This window comes from Drosophila suzukii, chromosome 2L (genome assembly GCF_043229965.1).
Source record: "Drosophila suzukii chromosome 2L, CBGP_Dsuzu_IsoJpt1.0, whole genome shotgun sequence".
Classification (NCBI taxonomy): domain Eukaryota; kingdom Metazoa; phylum Arthropoda; class Insecta; order Diptera; family Drosophilidae; genus Drosophila; species Drosophila suzukii.
Window position 1 is genome coordinate 16348736 of NC_092080.1, and position 19140 is coordinate 16367875.

Below are 19140 nucleotides of genomic sequence, written 5' to 3' on the forward strand. Positions count from 1 at the left end.
ATATTTAAACAAGTATAATAATTAAAATACGTAACAAAAAACAGTTCTTGATTATACATTTTTAAAAGTAATTTTTTCTTAAATATTATGAACTGAAAAAAAAAAAAATAATGGATCTTTAATAATTTAATTTTAACATTTAGGGAGTGCTTTGCACCAGTTAATTTTTTTTATGAAATCAAATAAATAATTTCGATTACCTGAAACGAAACTTTGAAAGCATTTGGCAACCCTTCGTCGTTGCAGGTTGACCACTCACAGCGACTAGTAAACAACAACAGCTGCTGGCGCTCCCACGCGAATGGCACTGCATTTTATTTTCTGTATTCGGTTTGAGCTTTGTTCTAAATAGCTGCAAAAACACGCCCGAAATGCAACAGTTCAGCTAGGCATTTTGCTAGGGAAGAAGGACCACAACCAGGACTCCAGAAAGGATACCAGCGAGATGTCACAGGCTGCATCCACGACGCAAAGTGCAACCGCTGCACCGGTGGGCAGTAGACGACCAATGGCAAATGAAGTGGGCGGCGTGGGCGTCATTGGGACCACCATGTCGGCCAGATTCGGAGAAACGGAGTGGGAGGCGCGGGAGGTAGGTCTGCCAATTCAGAATGTTAATTCCAGATGTTAATTCGCTTTCTCCTCCCCTAGTCCCAGAGGCAAAGGGAACTGCACGAAGCTCGAGCCAGAGCGGCGCAAATGGAGAAGACCATGAAGTGGTGGTAGGTGGATAAATTAATCCTGATTAAATCTGTCTACTAATTACAACTCTTCGTATCCGCAGGTCCGACTGCACTGCCAACTGGCGGGAGAAGTGGAGTAAGGTAAGAAGCACGGTTGCCATGGCTTCCCAGTTGGTTCAATATCGCCGGTATCCAATAACAAAACTTTTCACTCCTCACTTTTCGCAGGTCCGCAACGAGCGGAACAAGGCCAGAGAGGAGTCCAAGCAGCTGAGCCTCAAACTGGACGGCGCCATGAAGGAAGCCCACTCCCTGAAGCGGGAGAAGAACGATCTCGAGATGCAGATCACGCAGCTGAAGAAGGAGATGGAGAAGGTGCACTCGCTGATGATGAAGCACGCCGGCCAGTTCCATCGGGCCGACACCAGTGAGGATGCGGAGGCCAACGGACGGGATGCAAACTGCTCGCCAGACATCTCATCGGATGGCTTAAAGAATATTAATAGCGAAGACGGCTTGGTAACCAAGTTGCCCAACGATGTCAAGGACCTGGACATTGAGGAGTTCGCCCTGAAGGGGGCCATGCCCAAGCACCTGACCGAGTTGGATGCGGCGGCGGCTGCCGAGGAGAAGCGTCTGATTCAGCAGTTGTCCAAGGATGACTTTGACGAGGACTACTTGCTGCAGAAAATATCCATGCTGCAGTTGCGCCTGGACGAGGCACAGAAAACCCTTCAAGCGGAAAGGGAGTAAGTAAACTATACAACTTACAATCATATTTGCTAAAATGGGGATTCATTTTTAGTGAGAAGCTGGAGCTGCACAAAAGCATTGAAAAACTGACGCTGGAGATTCAGGATGTACGTGGTCGACAGGAGGAGATGCGCTCGGCCAAACAGGAGGCAGTGCGGGAGCTACTAACTCTTCAGGAACAACATCGTGCTGAGATGCGCATCGTTAACAATTCGCTGCAGGAGGAGATAGCCGCCCGTGAGAATCTCGAGCGTCGGTAAGCAGGAAGGCTCCTTATATGTTATCCAGAGTCTAATCATAGGATTATTCTAGCCTCACGGAACTTCGCACTGAGCTGGAGCATCTTCAGGCAGAGAACGCATCCGAATGGGGCAAGCGCGAGCGCCTAGAGTCCGAGAAACTGGCCATGGAGCGGGATAACAAGAAACTGCGTGCCGAGTTGCGGGATTACCAAGAACGTTCCGACCGCAAGTGCCGACCCATGCAGGCGAATGACGTGGAGGTACGAGCACTGCAGCAGGAACTGTCAGAGCGCAATAAGGAGATCAGCGAGGTGAAGATGTCGCACGCCAAGCTAAAGAAGCTGCTGGCCGAAACGAACACAGAGCTGGGACACGCCGTACGCCGTGCCGAGCAGTACGAGGCGGAGGTAAGTAAATCCACATTCGAAAATCTTATCGGATGATATATGGATCAGATTACACATATCAGCTTATCAGTCGAGGGAAAATAAGTGAGCACTTGGAGATGAAGCACCCTTCTTCGCCCAATTCGATTTGATTAACATTTATTCACATCGACAGTCGAACATAAAACAATTTAGTAAATGCAGTACTTTAGTAGCCTCCATAAAGGCGAATCAGTTAGCGAATGCAGGGATTCCTGTGATGGCTCGTCCCAGGATCAACGCGTGTATGTCGTGTGTACCCTCATAGGTATTCACCGACTCCAAGTTCATAACATGCCTGATCACATGATATTCGTCGCTGATGCCATTTCCGCCCAACATATCCCTCATTTGTCGCGCAATATCCAGGGATTTGCCAGTGTTGTTCCGCTTCAGGAGGGAAATCATCTCGGGCGTGTGCAGCTTCTGATCCTTGAGGCGACCCAAGTGCAGACAGGCCTGCAGGCCCAGAGCAATCTCCGTGGTGGCATCGGCCAGCTTCTTCTGGATCAACTGATTGGCAGCCAAGGGGCGACCGAATTGTTTGCGATCTAGTGTGTACTGACGAGCAATCTCCACACACGTTTCGGCAGCTCCCAAAGCGCCCCAGGCGATTCCATAGCGGGCATTGTTCAGGCAGGTGAAGGGTCCAGTGAAGCCCACCACATTGGGCAGCAACTGTTCCTCCGGCACTCGGACATCGTCCAGCAGGATCATACCAGTGGGTGAAGCGCGTAGCGAAAACTTTCCCTCGATTTTGGGCGTGTCTAAGCCTTGGCCGGATATCTTGCGATCCACCAGGAAGCCTCGAACCTTGCCATCTTCGCATTTGGCCCACACAACTATGACGTCGGCAATGGGAGCACTAGTAATCCAGGTCTTGGATCCGTTCAAAATGTATGTCTTGCTCTGGCTGTCGTATTTGGCTCGGGTCTCCATGCCAGCCGGATCACTGCCGTGGTTGGGTTCAGTCAGCCCAAAGGCACCTGGAGAAGGAGAAGAAATGGTTTAGTTCTGGAACTGCACTTCTTAAAAATATGTAGTTCCTAAGGTCTAAGATCGCATGGACGATGGGGCTAGCACTCACCTATCAGCTTGCCCTCCGCCATGCTGGGCAGATAGCGTTGCTTTTGCTCCTCGGAGCCGAAATCGTAGATTGCGCCCATAGCCAGCGAGCTCTGGACACTTACGGCGGACCGATAGGCGGAGTCCACGCGCTCCACCTCGCGGGTGAGCAATCCGTAGGCGACACTGGAGACCCCGGCGCAACCGTATCCCTTGATGGTGCAGCCCAGGACTCCCAGGCTGCCGATCTCCTCCATGATCTTCTTGTCGAACGTCTCCAGGCGGTTGGCCAACTTGACGCGCGGCAGCAATTCCGCCTGGCAGTATCCCCGGAACGCATCCCGAATGGCCACCTCCTCCTCGGTCAGCTGGCTCTCCAAATTCAGTGGATCCTGCCAGTTGAACTTGGGAGCTGCCGCCTTGGAGCTCGAGCTGGCCAAACGGCGGGCACAAGGCCTCAGTTTGCTGATTACACTTTGCGCAATCATTATTCCTATTTTGTTCTGGTTGTTTGGTTGGAAATAATCAGCCGGTTCTCCAGAGAACAGCTGCTCGATTCGACGTTCGGCGAGAGAATGAAGAAAGCTCTAGTCTACAGCGAGAGCTTTTGTCCGTTCTTCTCGTGGGCTCTTCTCTTCGCCTCGCTTTGTTTACCCCAAAATAATATTGTTGTTATGCCCGATCTTAATCTGCGGGCTCTAAATTTTTCGCATTATCGCACTTATTTTTGACTTGACGATAGAAACCAAGAGTAAAGCGCATGCAAGGAAATTTTTAAAATCCCAAGCGTTATCTCCGCTTGGCGGGGGTCATATACTATCAGTTGGATTTGATAACTGGAAGACACGCCCCTTGTATTGTCGTTGCATTTGGTGTAATTTATGTATTTGAGATGAAGATACGTATGTACATACGATTTCTGGGGTAGCGCTGTTCTTTTTTTTAAAGTAGTTCCTTCACTTAATTTTTTAAGCTTGTTAGGTATTTGGAATGTATTTCAAAATATTTTATTAAAAAAAATCGAGTTTTATATAAAACTTTCGAATAATATTTAAAAAGCATAATTTAAAAGACCCTCACAGGGTATTTATATAAAAAGTAATTTTAATTTGTAAAATCATCTTTAATTGAAGAAAACATAATTTGGCTGCATTTGCTTAGGTATATTTATGATATGATATGGTGATATTTTCCGGATTTTACTATCCACCTATTTTAATCTGTTTCTGAAATAATTTAAATTTATACCTTTTTCCCTCTTTCTTCCAGGTTAAGCGTCTTCGCCAGCGTGTGGAGGAGCTAAAACGGGAACTAGCTGGTGCTGAGGACGAATTGGATTCGGCGGTGAACCAAGTGCGGAGATTGCAGCGCTCCAACGATGAACTTGTGGGTCAGACTGAGGGGCTACAGGTGCAGATACAGCACCTGCAGAATAGGTAAGACCAGCCAAAATATGCACTATAACATACCTATAAGCCTTTTGACTAACTCTTATAACAACTAACCTTTCAATGGTGCTGGCTTGGCTAACAACCTAACTCCTAACCCCCTCTTAACCCACCAAAACAAGACGTGCTCCGAGTCCCCAGCTGCGGGGAATGGGCGGAGTGCAGTTGAGGAACAAGATTGCCGTGGAACTGCCCAACGATTGTCTGCCGAACATCAACGATCTTCGCCAGATCTTCGATGACTCGCAGGCGTGTCTGCGGAGCTCCCACAATGGCAGCGATGCAGCTGCTCATCATGCGGCTTCTGTCAAGCGGTCTAGTCACACGGAGCGAACGCTCCTCCAGCAGCAGCAGAGCAGTGCAGCGGCATCTGCAGCGGCGGCGGCAGCGGCAGCAGCGGCCTTCTATGATGCCAAACCCACACATCTCGAGGAGAACATATTTGAGTCAAAGTCTCGAAACCTGGAGTTCGAGCGGGCCAAGCAAAAATTCGATAATCCCCATGGACAGCACCATCATCATCATCAGAGACAACGATCCGGAAATGGGCGATATGGAAGTGCTGGAAGTAATGCTAGTCGGGCGAATCTCGCCCTGCCGTTGAAGGGAATGACCAATGGAGGCAGCAGCTCCGCTTCCAGCAAGGATGAGCTGAACCGGCAGCTATACGAGAAGGAGCAATCGGCAGGCGCGGGCTATGCCAGGAACAGCATTAATCTAGACGGTCTCAAAGTATCCGACGATGAGGTGAGATTGGAGAAGTGGAATGATCATTATCATTGTTGTGAGATAAACAAAAAATAATCAAAAAATTATTATTTATTTTTTATTATTTAATTTTATGAAAATCTGTAGTGCGAACTAAGGCTGGCCTAACAACATACTAACATAAACTGTTCTTAATAACTTATAACTAGTCTTATTTGATTACTAAAAACTAGATTTTGAAAAAGTCGAATGTATTTATTTATTCAAGTAAAGATGACTCTCAAGGTTTAATATAATTTTTTATAATTTTATTACTTGACTAGCCATTTGTTATTGAATGTGTATTTGTAACTTAATATTCTAATTTGTATTATTTTTTTCAGACTCCGTAGCTACGGCTCGACAAGCTTGCTGCTGGACGATGAGACCGAGGGTAACAGCGATTAAGTTATAAACCAAGACATTCGAGGGACAGTAATGGTATTACACATTTAGTATTAATTTTCAAGTATGCGCAAGTACTTTAAAGTGGGTAGAGCAACAACCCCAAATATAGACCGCATTCCTAGTTTATATTTGGGACCTCTGCCAACTGTTCCTTAGTTCTTTCATAAGTGAGTAACAATTATCGCAGGATGATATACCTATTGCGAGATCCTTAAATATTGTATATCCCTTTACAAATACTTATGTATAAACTAAGATATGTTTACTTTTGCGACTATTACCCATCATCAGATCATTAACAAGCTATGTTCAGAATACAATTATAAGTTTATATCTTCAATAATATTCCATGTAATTTAAGGTTAACTTCTTAAACTGCTTTTGCTGGCCATATGAGCTTAACTCGCAGACACAACGGTTGTAAGGATCAGATCTCCTTTACACGCCTTCATCCTCATCAGAAACCCTTGCCTTGATTAACGAATGAACAGACTTAATAACAGATATACCAGATATACGTATTGAAGTATAATACAGGTTCAATGTTTGCGGTGTACGCATTTAGTGCCAGAAATCTAAAGAAATTTCACGAGATTTAATAGATATTGATTAATATATGCTGTTAACTATTAATCGGCATTAGTTTATATTTTACAATATTTGTAGTTATCACTCAAAATTTACAGATTTGTGCAGTTGCCTAGTCCGAAACTCTTTTATTTTTTCAAAAGTTTATCGATTTTCAGCAGCATAGTGGACCTTATACAAAATATATACCTATTAACAAATCGAAATTCGAAATATTTACGTATTATAACATAGCAATATTAGTATTTTAGTTATTAATAAATAACAATTTATTATTAACTATTAAAAGTATATAAAATATGAATGATATGCCAATAAAGGTAGCATGTTACAAGATTAACATATAATTATTCAAAGTATTTTTGGGATTTGGAAACTTTTGCCTTTTCTTTGTAGAAGCAAAGCACCTTCTGTCAGATCAATACAGTCTACAACTATTTAGAATAACTTAAAAATTGCAAGTGTGGGGTTTGGGACAAATTATAAATTTATAATGGTGCAAGTTTCGCGTACTACAAAATTCACCGGCGTTTGCGTTGCCGTCTATGCGACCTATGTCCTGTTCATCTTCTTCCTGCTGCCCATTCTGATGCCGGATCCTGTGACCCTGCAGCGCACAATATTGGCCCACAAAACGCGCCACCTGGGCGATCTGAGCAATTTCACCCTGGAAACCGGTGGGCAGCCGATCCGCTCGATGCTGGTCACATTCCGGGGATCGGGAGCCCTGACCCTACTGGACAATCTGGCTCACCAGCCTGGCTGCTACCAGCACTATGCCCCATTGATGGCCCACGAGAGCCGCTTAGGTGCAGAGCAGAATCACAAACAAGCTTTGGAGGAGCTGGAGGCGTTGTACAACTGCAACTACAACAAGTCTGCGGAAATGATCCTCTGGGGAAAGCGATCCACTGTCTTCCGCCGCTTCTACGGAGCCCAGGCGAAAATGTGTCAGACGTACAGTCAGGAGATCTGCTGGAATGCGGAGACGATGGCCGCCATTTGCAAGCTCTATCCGTTTATCAACATGGCGGTCTACAACCTGCGTCTGAAATTCTTGGCCCCCCTCTTGGAACGCGAAGGGTGAGAGGTTATGGGACTAACTTATAATAGTAATTTATAAAATTATTGTCCTAGACTAAATTTGCGGATGCTGCTTATCGTCCGTGATCCTCGGGGGACAACGTATTCCCGAATTAATAACAAATGGTGCACGATCGAAAAGGATTGCGAGGTGCAGACCCTCTGCAACGATATGGTCAGTGATCATCAGATGGTAGAGACGTTACAACAATCTTATCCACAGCGATTTAGGTGAGTTATTTGGACTCAAAAATTTGTTGTACCTTTCCTTAAGGTTTTAAATTTGCTTTAACATACATAGTCCTACCACACCTTTTATTAATTTATAGTTATTTTTTATCTTATGTCCCACAGCATTATACGCTATGAGGACTTGCTTTTGCAGCCCGAGGAGAGTATCAAGCTGGTATTCGATTTCTACGGCTTGCCTTTAAGGAGACCCAAGACCAGCTCTCGAGGGGTGCATCCGCGCAGTGGTCATGGGGTCGAGTCCTTGGGTTGGGACCTTCGTTGGAGGTATCTCAACCAGCCCGCCCACGAGTGGATGAGCAAAATGAAGGTGTCTGATATAAAGGCTGTGCAGGATGTATGTGGCGAGGCCATGGACTTGTGGGGCTATCGCGCAGTCCAGGACTTTGATCATTTTTCTCCGGAATCTTTTGAACCAATCATCGGAAAGGCTTAGCCATTGTGGTCACAATAAATGTGGCTGGGTGTAAATAAATATGTACATAAATCGGCCTAAGTGGTAGAACAATTTTTTGGCTACAACTTTTGAAAATGCGTTTACCGTCCACAAGCATCATACATATATGTATATATTTTTAAGAGCCTTCTAAATTTAATTTTTAAGCCCAATCGTTAGAATATACCATCATTTTTAAACTTGGCTTTAATAAAAACGCATTTAAAGTTTTATATAGCAGTGCAAATAGTATGTAGATCTTTCTGCACGATCTCATATGTCCTGACAACTATAATGTAGCCCAAGGATCCCAGCTGAGCAAAATTAAAGGATAATTTTAAACCAGAGTTGGACGGGAATCCCCTTTAAATGCAGTTATCATAAACGGCTGAAATGGTTCAAGTACGGGCTACGTGTCTAGCGAAGGCCTCCACCGTGACTTGCGATTGGGCACCGTGATTTAATGGAATATTTAGGGTATATTTTTCCGCCGCCTTGGTATGCTTCCGTGGTATGTTTCCACCTACCACCAACGGTCACTTTGTTGTTGTCAATCGTTTTGCTCGCATCGGTTCGCGTCGCGGAAAATCCAGATAAAACCTCGGGGAAAACAAAGATAAAACTACGACGCGACTTCCGCAGCGATCTGCAATGCGCTCGAGTTGAGGGCGCGGTGATAACTATGTGCGAGTGGGAGCGAGCCCATCAGTGATTTAGCAGGAGAAGCCAGCGAAAGCAGCCAGAAATATCAGCCTCCAGCCATCAGCCAGTGACCAATGAGCACGGAGAACGCGGAAAACTCGGACGAGCACCTGGAACTGAGTCCGGACCTGGAGGCGTGCTCCCTGCTCGGCCAGCAGGACCCGTCGAACGTCGATCCCGGCAGGACACGCGCTAAGCAGCGCCTCAGCTTGAACGGGAAGCGGCGACGCAGCCGGATGTCGCGCAGGGCCAATCTGATCGGCATCTGCGGCGTGAGCAGTTTGTGCATCCTGCTGCTGATCGCCACCACGCAGCACCGTCCGCTGACCACTCCGTTTAACCAGGCGAATGGCCGGGATCAGGGTGGCGGCGGATTGGGCGCGTCCGTGGATGGAGGTCCCTCCAATTCGCTGTCGCGCAGCGCCTTCTACGATCGCTTCCAGCAGCAACTGCAGCAGCAGCAGTCCACAATCGTCTACAACCTGACAGCTACTATAGTGGATGTCCTGTCGGCTCAACGGTCACGCATCCTGGCCGAAATGGAGAACTTCGAGTATCCGCGCGGCGGTGCCGAGCGACTGGCGGACATGACGCCGGAGACGAACGGCACCCCGGTGCGCAGTGTGGTGGTCACCTCGTGGCGCTCCGGCTCCACCTTTCTGGGCGACATCCTGAACTCCATTCCCGGCAACTTTTACCACTACGAGCCGCTGCTCGACTTCGGCATCAAGCAGATCCGCGATCCCGATGATCAGGAGCTGGCCGTCCAGAACCTGAAGAACCTGCTCAACTGCGACTACTCGGACATGATAGACTACCTGAACTTTGGCAAGACACACACCTATCTGTTTGAGCACAACACCCGCCTGTGGGACGTCTGTCGGGAGTTCCCGCGATTCTGCTGGCGGCCGGCGTTCCTCACGCGCTTCTGTCGCCTCTTCCCCATCCAAAGCATGAAGACCGTCCGCCTGCGACTCGCCCAGGCCGAAAAACTGCTGGAGGACCAAAGGTGAGTGGGCTCACATATCCGGGGAGAAAGTGAAAGCATCGCAGCAGGAGTGTTTATGCGGGGGCCTGTGGGCAAACACTAACCGGAAAAATATTTGCCTATGTGCTCTTTTGCTTGCACGCAAGTCAATGGATTTGCTGAATTGCAGACAAACTAAACACATTTAAGCCGATCCATTTGTTGAATTTATTTAATATTGTTGCAAATACAAAACATACTGCAAAAACCATAATGTTTACTCACAATCTCTGTTGAAACGAGTAAAATCAATTCTAAATTCTTGCAACTAAATATTGCTTATACTTAGCAATACCTATTATACCAACGATCAAAGTAACAAAATCAATAGCTTTGTTTTTTCAAAATTTTTTTGTATTTATTCGATTATAAAAAATTATTTTGTTTGGTAAATAAAGCAGTAGCAGTGAGGTTTTTTTTAATTACAAGAATATATGTTCCTATAGCAAGAAGCAACACAAAATTTTATAAATGTCTATTCTTATCATATTTTCATAATGTCTGGTTAAACACTAAAGGTTTAAAAAGATCCACTACATCCTCTCTTAAAAAATGATCAAAGTAAGGGCTACAATAAAATACAAATTTGAAGTAATTACTATACTGCATTGATATGATAGAAAATAAAGTGCTTAGGTTCGCATGTTTATCGCATAAACGGTTAACGCCTTGTTAAAGTTTCCCCACCCAGAGTCCGTCAGTCATTCATTCATTCAATTGTCCCAACAATTTCTCAATTTTACTCTTTCTATACACTTTATCTGAGAGCAGGCCAAGGCCCTGTTTTGTGATAAGTTTTGAGGAATACATGCTGTATTATTTTCCTAGTTTTGCCACATTAACTTCCTAGGGTGGACCACTTATTGAGCCTATTACATGAGCTATGCCTAATCAAAATGTAATTAATTCAATTTTAAAGCCTTTGTGCTTTATACTGATTTGTATCAAAAGTAATCAATCTCGAATAATTTACATTTAAACGAGGTGTTTTTATAATTAGCTGTTCTTTTTCCTTTACTTTAGTTGCCAATCGATAGAATTTTAAAGCTCTGTCAAATCGCAGATTTTATTACCAAACACATGAGACATTGTCGTTATTGTTTATTACGATAATTACTTGTTGGTGTTTCCGAACTTTTTAAACAAGATAATGATTTATAACTATGTGTACACACTGGAAAGGTTATGGAAAATCGGAAGATTATGTTATTGCTAGAGCTGTTTCAACCGGTTCTTGTCGTAGACTGCGTTATCAGCGGAACCGCGATACTACTGAAGCTCACCCGATTTAGCTTCCACATCCACTTGAGTATACTTTTGAATTGCCCTGTATTTGCCTTGTGCTTTAAGTTTCAAATGCAGATAAGAGATCCCATTTCAGAAGTCTTACAGTGTATAATAAGTATACAGACGTTTATGGGTCTTTAACTCATTTCAAATGTGATTATCTAGTCTTGAAAAGTTATTAAATTCCTTGATAATGTTTTGATTAGAACTCTGAAGTTTTCCGAGAATCGAAAGTTTTTTGTTATCACCTGAAAAACATTCTTTAGAATCAGTTTGAAGTTATTTACTTTCGGGTGTTTAAAAACTTTTTTTTATCAGCGTAAATCCTCAGGCAATGCAATCAAAATCGAATCTTTTTAAGGCATTCCCCAAATGCCGCAAACAAAAGTTTCATTTACATAATTTCCCATTTAAAATGTAAGCCGGCCAACAACAGCAGAAATCGATAAAATTAGTGTATAGCAATCTCTAGCTAAACAAGCTAGCAGAAAGTAAACAGAAAACGAAAATGTATTTGATTGATGTGGGGTTCTGGTTCCTTGGCCCACCCCAAACCCCCATCCACTTGCTTTTGTGGCTTGGATTACATTTGAAACCGCTCCTGCCCCGATCTCTCCTCCCTGGAAAGGACATTGTGGATGTGTATTAGATTCGGCTTTTGTGTTGGCTCAGTTGTGTCAATGTTATGCAAAAGATTCCCAAAAACAATTTCAATCAATGGGAACGAAACTGACATTTTTGCACAGATTTCAGTTCAATAAATAAACGAATTGATAGAGATAAAATTGCTGAGTGGAAAATGTCATTTATAGCATTTTCCTTGTGGCGTATAAATGTCAAAAGAAATGTGTAATGTCTTTTAATAGATATTTACTGGCATTGGAGCGGTCTTCGTCGTTTTTTTTCCACTCCTCCCCACTTGTGGTTCCTGTAGAAAAAAAGACTGAAAACAATTAACTCACTAAATCATGAGCTGAACGTACTAAGTTTAGACTCTCTTGTAGACAGCCACCCGGAAGTTGGACCAGTAAATTAACCAACTCTTGTTTATAGCTTACGGAATTTCTCTTTCGGCCTGCTATCTTTGTTTTCTTAGTTCAGTTGTGCCTCTTATCTTTTTCTAGGCTTTTATTGTTGGGCATATCCCAACTGTTTTAGCTTCGAAATGGAATTTTTTGGCTATTTTATATGTATCATAATATATAAAAAATTTGTTTGCTGCCCTATATTATTTATTGTTATTTTCTTTATACTTGAAATTGTGCCTCCTTTAGTTTTTCTACGCTTTTCATGTTGGGTATACTCCAATTCGTTCTATTTTGTATATGTATTATAACAATCTAAATACTTTCTTTGTTTCCCTATATTATTGTATTGTTATTTTTTTCTTATTTCAAATTGTGCCTCTTATCGTTTTTCTAGGTTTGTAATGTATATTATAACCTATTTTTAGATTTTTAAATGGAATTTGTTGAGTAAGCTATAAATATAAATATCATAATATTAAAATTGGTTTTTGTTTCCCCATTATATTAAATTTATTTTTGTTTTGTATGCTTGATCTTACTTCTTATATTATTCAATACTGTTGTTGGGTATATCCTAACTTTATTAGCTTCTGAAAATGAGTTCTTCAAGTATTTGGTAGCTTTTGTAAATAATATTTATATTCTGATTTGCCTTAATTCCATGAATTGTAACCTTTTCACTATATATTTCTAATTGCATGATATTAAATTTGTACTGTTATTCTAAGCTCCATTCTAAATAGGAAATTACTTCATGAAATTAGGTTTTGCTAAGGGCACTTAAGTTTCATCTTCCACTCAGTTGTTTGTATTCCACTTCGCGGATTGCAGTAAAAATTCTTTCACACTCTATTAACGCGAAGTCTTGCCCCGCTGGCCCCAGTGAAATGCATCAGAATTCCGGAAACGCTGGCCAGCACTTGGATTTATGTTTTCTGCGGGCCAACATCATCCCAGGCAACTTCCCCGTGGCACACACTTAGCCACAATTTGGGTCAGTGCGCGGATTGTGGGCCAAAAAGCCATGTTTGGTGAGTCACTAAGCGGCCGCTAACTTGGCTTCTAATTGTCGATTGGTCGGGTCTGGCTGGGAGTGCCCAGAATTTTTTGGGGGGGAAACTAGCCGAACCTTTCCCACAATTATCGCTCATACGCCACCGGTCGACGGTCTCTTAAATTTAATGCCGAATGACCATTTGTTTTATAAATCACACATTATTTTTATGATATTTTTCATGGTCTCTTTCCCGCCACTAAGGTGCGATAAGGAAGAGAATGTGGCTAATGAAATGAATTACCAAATGGGGGAGGTGGTTTTTTTTGTTCGTACTCAGCCATGATTTCATGAGTCAGACATTTATTTAAAAATTTATTATTATTCTTTTATTGAACATTGAACGGATAAATGTCAAAGTGATAAGGGAATGTATTATTTTATTCATGATTTATATTTTATCAAAATGTACATTGGAGATTATATTTAATTTTTATTTGTATTCATTGTTTTATTTGTTGTTTTGATTCCCGTTTAAATAATGGATGGAATATTTTGTAGAATTTAAAGGCAGGGCTTTATTATTATTTTCTTTACACTGTTCGTTAAGCCTTTCCAGTTAGTTTTTCATTTCATTTTCCGGACGCGCTTGGGTTTTGTGGCCGCTAACTTTGAGAGGCTTTTGGCATCAAGTAGATTAAAATTTGTGAGCATTGAAAGCGCCCACAGGCCGCAGTGTTTGAAAGAAGACGGAATTCCTCCCACAAAAGAGAGTAGCATCCAGCATCTGCTAAAAGAACCGAAAGAACCGCAGAAACCACAAAGAGTTTGGGCCCCAGTCAGTTTTAGTTGGCTTATAATGAGCAAAGTGGCCATTAACTCGAAAACTTTTCTGAGCTGCGTTTTAAAGCGGGCCAAGTAGAAGAGGAAGAAACAAACAGGCAACAAACAATGAGAAAGAGACGGAAAAAGAAGCCGCTAGACGTCAAGACCCCGCAGTTTTGGGCTGCTGTAAACCTCGGTTCTCGGAAGCCTATTGCGCCATAGACCTCATTCTGGGCCATTTAACATTTTTCTCGTTTTGAACTTTTGACTTGACAGTTTTGACAAAAAAGCGCTAGGATGGAGATAGAAAGAGACGGCTGCAGTTGGAGTGCGATCGTGAGTTCACTGAACGTTCGAGTAGAATCATTTGCGGGTGTATGGATTTCTTTATAAGGGTATTGTTTGGTATAATAATAATAATTATATAATATTTGTTAATATCAACCTTTAATATTCAAGAAAATATAATCAATATAATATAATCATATAATATAATCAAATATTCGTTTATCTTCCGCCTAACTTTCTTTTTGCAAAACAGCTGACATGTTATCAAATCGTATTTGACCGCAATATCTATAACTAGTCAATCAAGCCACCGAAAGAGCATTAAGTCTGCTGGTCTATATTTTTTGTTAAGTCCCCCAAACTTTGTATCTTATTGCATTTGCAAAAAGCGAAACGAGTTTCGTTGTTGGCTAAGCTAAACCTTTTTCTTCGTTTGGCTGGCTGCTATTGCTGTTTTCGGTACGTGTAGAGATCGGCTTGGCGTAAATGGGTGAAAAGCAGCAATAAAAATTGTCGGGGGCAGTGCGAAGATGGGAGGGAGAGGCCCCGGACTAGACCCGACCAGAAACTCGACTATGACAAACTCTCTTGGCCGGCAGTGAAAGTGATTGATTTTTTTCTCCACAACATGCACTGGGGGTTTCGCTTTTTTTTTTTTGGTGTTTGGGCGTACAAATAATTTCTAAAATCGTAGCTAGTACACTGGGTTTGACTGCTTATATTGCTCGTTTTTTTTTTTTTTTGACTATTTGTTTTTCGTCTCTGTTGGAGTTTGGTGAGGCGTTAGATGATGATAATAATGGCAAATAATGATAAGTATAGAAATTTTGGTCAGAAACCAGTTAAGCCAGTTGGCGCAAGTTGCATGAATAGCATTCGAAATGTAGAGGAAATAATAGTTGGATATAAAAATGAATGGGTTAAAGTATAGTTAGCACTTAGGATTTCTTTAAAGGCAAGAGATGTTCAGACTTTGATACAATGGGTACTAAAAAATAAGTATATTTCCTCTCTGAGATGATCTAAAGTATAAACAGGTGTCGGCTTGTCTTTCCATAAATTGTAAAATAGTATTATAATGCAAAGAATACACATTCCTACGAACTAACTGCGACAATAAACATTATCCGCTTATAAAAACCGTAATAAATGGGTCCAATCGCTTCGGGGGGGCCATTTCTCCTGTCGTCCAATGGCTTTTTCTTGACAGAGCTCGCGAAGCGTGTGAAAATTACAATGATTTAGTGGCTGAAAGCAGCTCATCGATCAATAGAATCGATCAGTTGGATGCAGCTAACGATGCCGCAAACGGAGACCGCAGCATCTGCTGCCCAAAAACGCACAGAAAATTGATGAACCATTCTGCCGGAGGAAGGTCTCTTGGTCTCTGCCTGTGTCAGTTTTTCCCCATTCTGGCCCAAACCACAACCAAAACTAATGTCATAAAGTTGCAGTAGTCTGGTCGAGGACGAGGACGAGGATGAGGGCGAGGGCTGGGCGGTGGAAGAAGAGGCTCAAATCGCATTAGGCGATGCGAACCTTGTCTATGGCTACTTAAAGATTTACAACGCGACGGTTCAGCCATAAATTCTGCCTGGTAATTGTACGGCCCGGCCGAAGAACAGAAACGGAATCTGAAAAACCAGAAACCCGAAAGCTCTCCTCAAGGCTGAGTATCGCTGATTGGAGTTCCTCTTACATCTGACAGAATGAATAAAGACCACAGACGTTCGTACTTCTTGTCCACTTTTTTTTTTCGTTTGGTTTGGTTTTTGCAGTTTAGCTAGTTTGTCTGTCAGCGTTTAAAAATAAACAAATAAGCGCAGATGGTGTTTGGTAATGCCCACTATGTTGGCACATTACCTAATGAGTTTGCTTTCGGTTAGGTAAAAAAAAACTAGGTTTTGCCGACGATAAATGTTTTGCAAAAGGTGCTAAATTTTTGTTGCACCTTTTTAGAGATATTTATTTCGATTTATCTTATTAGAGTTTAAGTATTGAATATAAATAAGCTTAACAAATAGTAACGACAATAAATGACTTGGCTATATTCTTAACAAGATAAATAAAAATAACAAACATTTTCGGATTCTACTAATTAATTACATATTAAAAATAGATTTCCCATTCTATAGTAACAAAGTCTGTTTGCTTTATGATATGTATGTTTTTTAATTAGGTGTATGTGCTTAGAAGTTGTTAAACGTTGTTAAAGTTTTATCACTGGTAATTCCTTTTAAGTTTTGTGTCAGAATGTAATCTTTTATATCTGCTTTGGCTCTTAAAAAATTCGTGAAGATTGCTAAAAATAAAATTAACCATGAAATGATTTTATGGAAAGCTATAATTCGAATAAGCTAACTTTGTATGTCATAAAGTTCCGATTCCTACAAAGTCTACTTCTCTCATCGCAAAAATGTATTTTACCTTATTAGTTCTTAGCAATTGGTGCATTTCATTTCCACACCTTTTTTGTCTAATACTTTTTCTTTTTCGATAGTTGTATGTATTTTAATTGAATTACGAGCTCTAATTGCTTAACTTGGTAAACCCATTTGTACAGCAGTATTTAAGTTCGCATGGACTATTGGTTTTCGTTTTTTTTTCTTGTTCTATTTTTGGTCAATGATTCCCGGTAAAAGTTACACCACTTTTATAGACTGAGCTAACTTTGATTCAGAAGCGTAAATCCGCTTAAAGCTTGGTGCTCTTCTTTGGGTAGTAAAAGTATTTTTATTTTACTTTTAATGGCCGGGAAAAGTTGCAGTTTTTGCTTTTGCTCTCACCTTGCTCGCTTTTAATTGCAACCATAGAATAAATAGTCGACGCCGTAGAAAGTCTTCAATTTCTTTTCTGTGAAAACTTTTAGCGGGAAAATGTAGTCGTCAATGTCATTGTGTACAACCTTACCATTTGTGAACGTGTTTTCCTCTTTGTTTGGCTGCTTGGCTGTTTTTCCACCTCTTTTCTTTTAATAATTGTGTGAATTTCACAGAGTTGTAATGTAAAGTTTTCTTTTGCCTGCAAACCAGCCGGAACTTTTCTGCGGCTGTCTGAGCCATTTTCACTCTCTCAAAAGTGGCTTGCATCGTTTATAATTTATCTCTCTTTTTGTGCAATTGATTGTTTTTATATTTATTCTCGTTTCTAGAGTTCGTTAAATGTGGTCTGTGGGAAAGTTTTTCAATTGCCTTCGGTGGATGTGATTTTATGGCCCCATTAAAATTACAAATTGCTGTATTGAGCACTTGTTTAGGTGCTTATTCTAGTTTCATATAAAATCAGTGTTAAAAAGTAGTAAAATGTGTGAAATAGTTAAATTTAATTGCAGGCAATTACTATGCATTGCAGCTTGTTTATAAGTCTGAACCCATTTCCTTTGCCAATTTGGAATTTGCCCTAGGCTGAACCTGAACTTCGTTTTTTTAAGCAGCACAAACACTAGCTTCCGTTTAAAAGAAAACTTTTTTGGTTTAAGTTTTTGCCCAGCACTTTATAATCTTTTCCAAATCTCCCCACCCCCCCATCTTTTTTCATATTTCCGTAACATTTTCGCTAAGCTCATTTCTGTTTTATGCTTTCTATTTCGTTTTTTTAAGGAGCGTTTCCAACGCGAAACAAATTTCCTGTCTTCAGTTTCGTTTTTCTATCTGCAGCGGAGTTTGTTCTTGTAACTAAAGCTCGTTGTTTTTTGTAGGTGGGTCCCATGTCGGAAATCCAATGCAGTTGGCTATCCCAATCCCTTTCGCCCAGTTTGGACCGTTTCACGTCGAGTCTGTGGCCATTTATTTATGCATGTAGAGCAAGATTTTTCCCTTTTCACTTCACTTTTTAAATGATTCTTGCAAGGGAGAAGCGAAAAAATTCGAATCGACGTTGTCTGAATGGAAATCATGGGTGTGGGTGGGGGTTCATGGCATCTTGTCCGACATGTGGGCGTCTTTCCTGGACTGTATTTCACGTAAGTGAGCCATAGTCGGAACCATCGAGGAACCATCGAACCAAGTGAAGCGAAGTGAAGTGCTCTGATTGCATAAGAACATTCTTGTTTGGCCCCCTGGGCAAAAGGAGGTATGTTTGGTCCTCCTCCGACGACTAGGAGAAGGTCGAGCAGGTTGCTCAACGATTTATGGCCACTGGCGGCGCTCGGCAAAATTCTACTTACCTTGGCATAAACGAAATGAAATAATTGAAGAACCTTATGTGTGTGTTTGTGCACTGCAGGTGCTCCAAGGGTCTTAGATTATGGATAAGGCAAAGTGCCAGGGCAGCCGAGAACAATAGGTGTCGGGCAACTCCCTTTAAGGTTTGAAAAGCGAGAAAATATGCTAGGGATGGGGACAGCTTTCGTTCTCTCAGCTAGTTATTAACTTGATGTAAGGAATTTATAATCGGAGTTCAGGGTAATCAGAATAAGTATTAAATATTTCATAGGAATCCTGGTGACTTTATTTTAGCCAGTTTTTGGTAATATATTATGATGCTCGTTCTACGGTAAGTGGAATGAAAACATTTTAAATACAATCTTTGTATAAATTGCATTTAGTTTCTTTGTTTATCAAGCAGGGTAGTATATGCGTCAACTATTATTTGTTTGTGCAATATTTATCATATATTACTCATATTCCATTGTGTTTTCTTGAGGTTTATACATTTAGCTATTGTCTAATAACTGAATAAATATGTATGGCTCATCCCTATTTTATACTTATGAGCTGAGATTCCTAAAATGTGTAATATATTTGGATTGGTACTTACATAATTATAATGAACGTTTAAAGCTACAGTCTAATTAACATCTTAACCCCTTGGCAAACATTGGTATTATAATTACCACTGCACATCTTACGATGTTCCCGGGC

General features: G+C 41.6%; 4 protein-coding genes across 6 annotated transcripts in view; 3 read left to right on the forward strand and 1 right to left on the reverse strand.

Annotated features, from left to right (window-relative positions):
• Positions 1-288: 288 nt before the first annotated feature.
• On the forward strand, positions 289-6709 carry LOC108021104 (coiled-coil domain-containing protein 102A). 2 transcript variants are annotated; one of them, XM_017089634.4, is made up of 9 exons: positions 289-592; positions 652-722; positions 785-824; positions 912-1432; positions 1489-1692; positions 1749-2085; positions 4438-4604; positions 4739-5363; positions 5708-6709. In XM_017089634.4, exons 1-9 carry the CDS (start codon positions 446-448, stop codon positions 5714-5716), a joined length of 2121 nt encoding a protein of 706 aa, XP_016945123.3. In that variant the 5' UTR covers positions 289-445; the 3' UTR covers positions 5717-6709. The 2 variants fall into 2 exon arrangements, with proteins under 2 accessions (XP_016945123.3, XP_016945124.1); XM_017089635.4 differs by lacking the exon at positions 4739-5363 and having other exon boundaries at positions 295-592.
• On the reverse strand, positions 2207-3750 carry LOC108021105 (glutaryl-CoA dehydrogenase, mitochondrial). Its single transcript, XM_017089636.4, has 2 exons — positions 3191-3750; positions 2207-3089 (listed from the first exon to the last, which is right to left on the reverse strand). Exons 1-2 carry the CDS (start codon positions 3654-3656, stop codon positions 2296-2298), a joined length of 1260 nt encoding a protein of 419 aa, XP_016945125.2. The 5' UTR covers positions 3657-3750; the 3' UTR covers positions 2207-2295.
• Positions 6710-6731: 22 nt separating the features above from the next.
• LOC108021106 (carbohydrate sulfotransferase 2) lies at positions 6732-8183 on the forward strand. Its single transcript, XM_017089637.4, has 3 exons — positions 6732-7442; positions 7497-7673; positions 7797-8183. The coding sequence occupies exons 1-3, from the start codon at positions 6853-6855 to the stop codon at positions 8125-8127; spliced, it is 1098 nt and encodes a 365-aa protein (XP_016945126.3). The 5' UTR covers positions 6732-6852; the 3' UTR covers positions 8128-8183.
• A 475-nt stretch (positions 8184-8658) lies between these two features.
• Positions 8659-19140, forward strand: part of LOC108021103 (carbohydrate sulfotransferase 4) — a 30536-nt gene continuing 20054 nt past the window's right edge. The window contains exon 1 of one of the 2 annotated variants that reach the window (XM_036815740.3): positions 8659-9838. In XM_036815740.3, coding sequence (XP_036671635.2) covers positions 8904-9838 — 935 coding nt within the window. In that variant the 5' untranslated portion in view covers positions 8659-8903. The remainder of the gene's footprint in view (positions 9839-19140) is intronic. The other variant, XM_017089632.4, reaches the window with a different exon arrangement.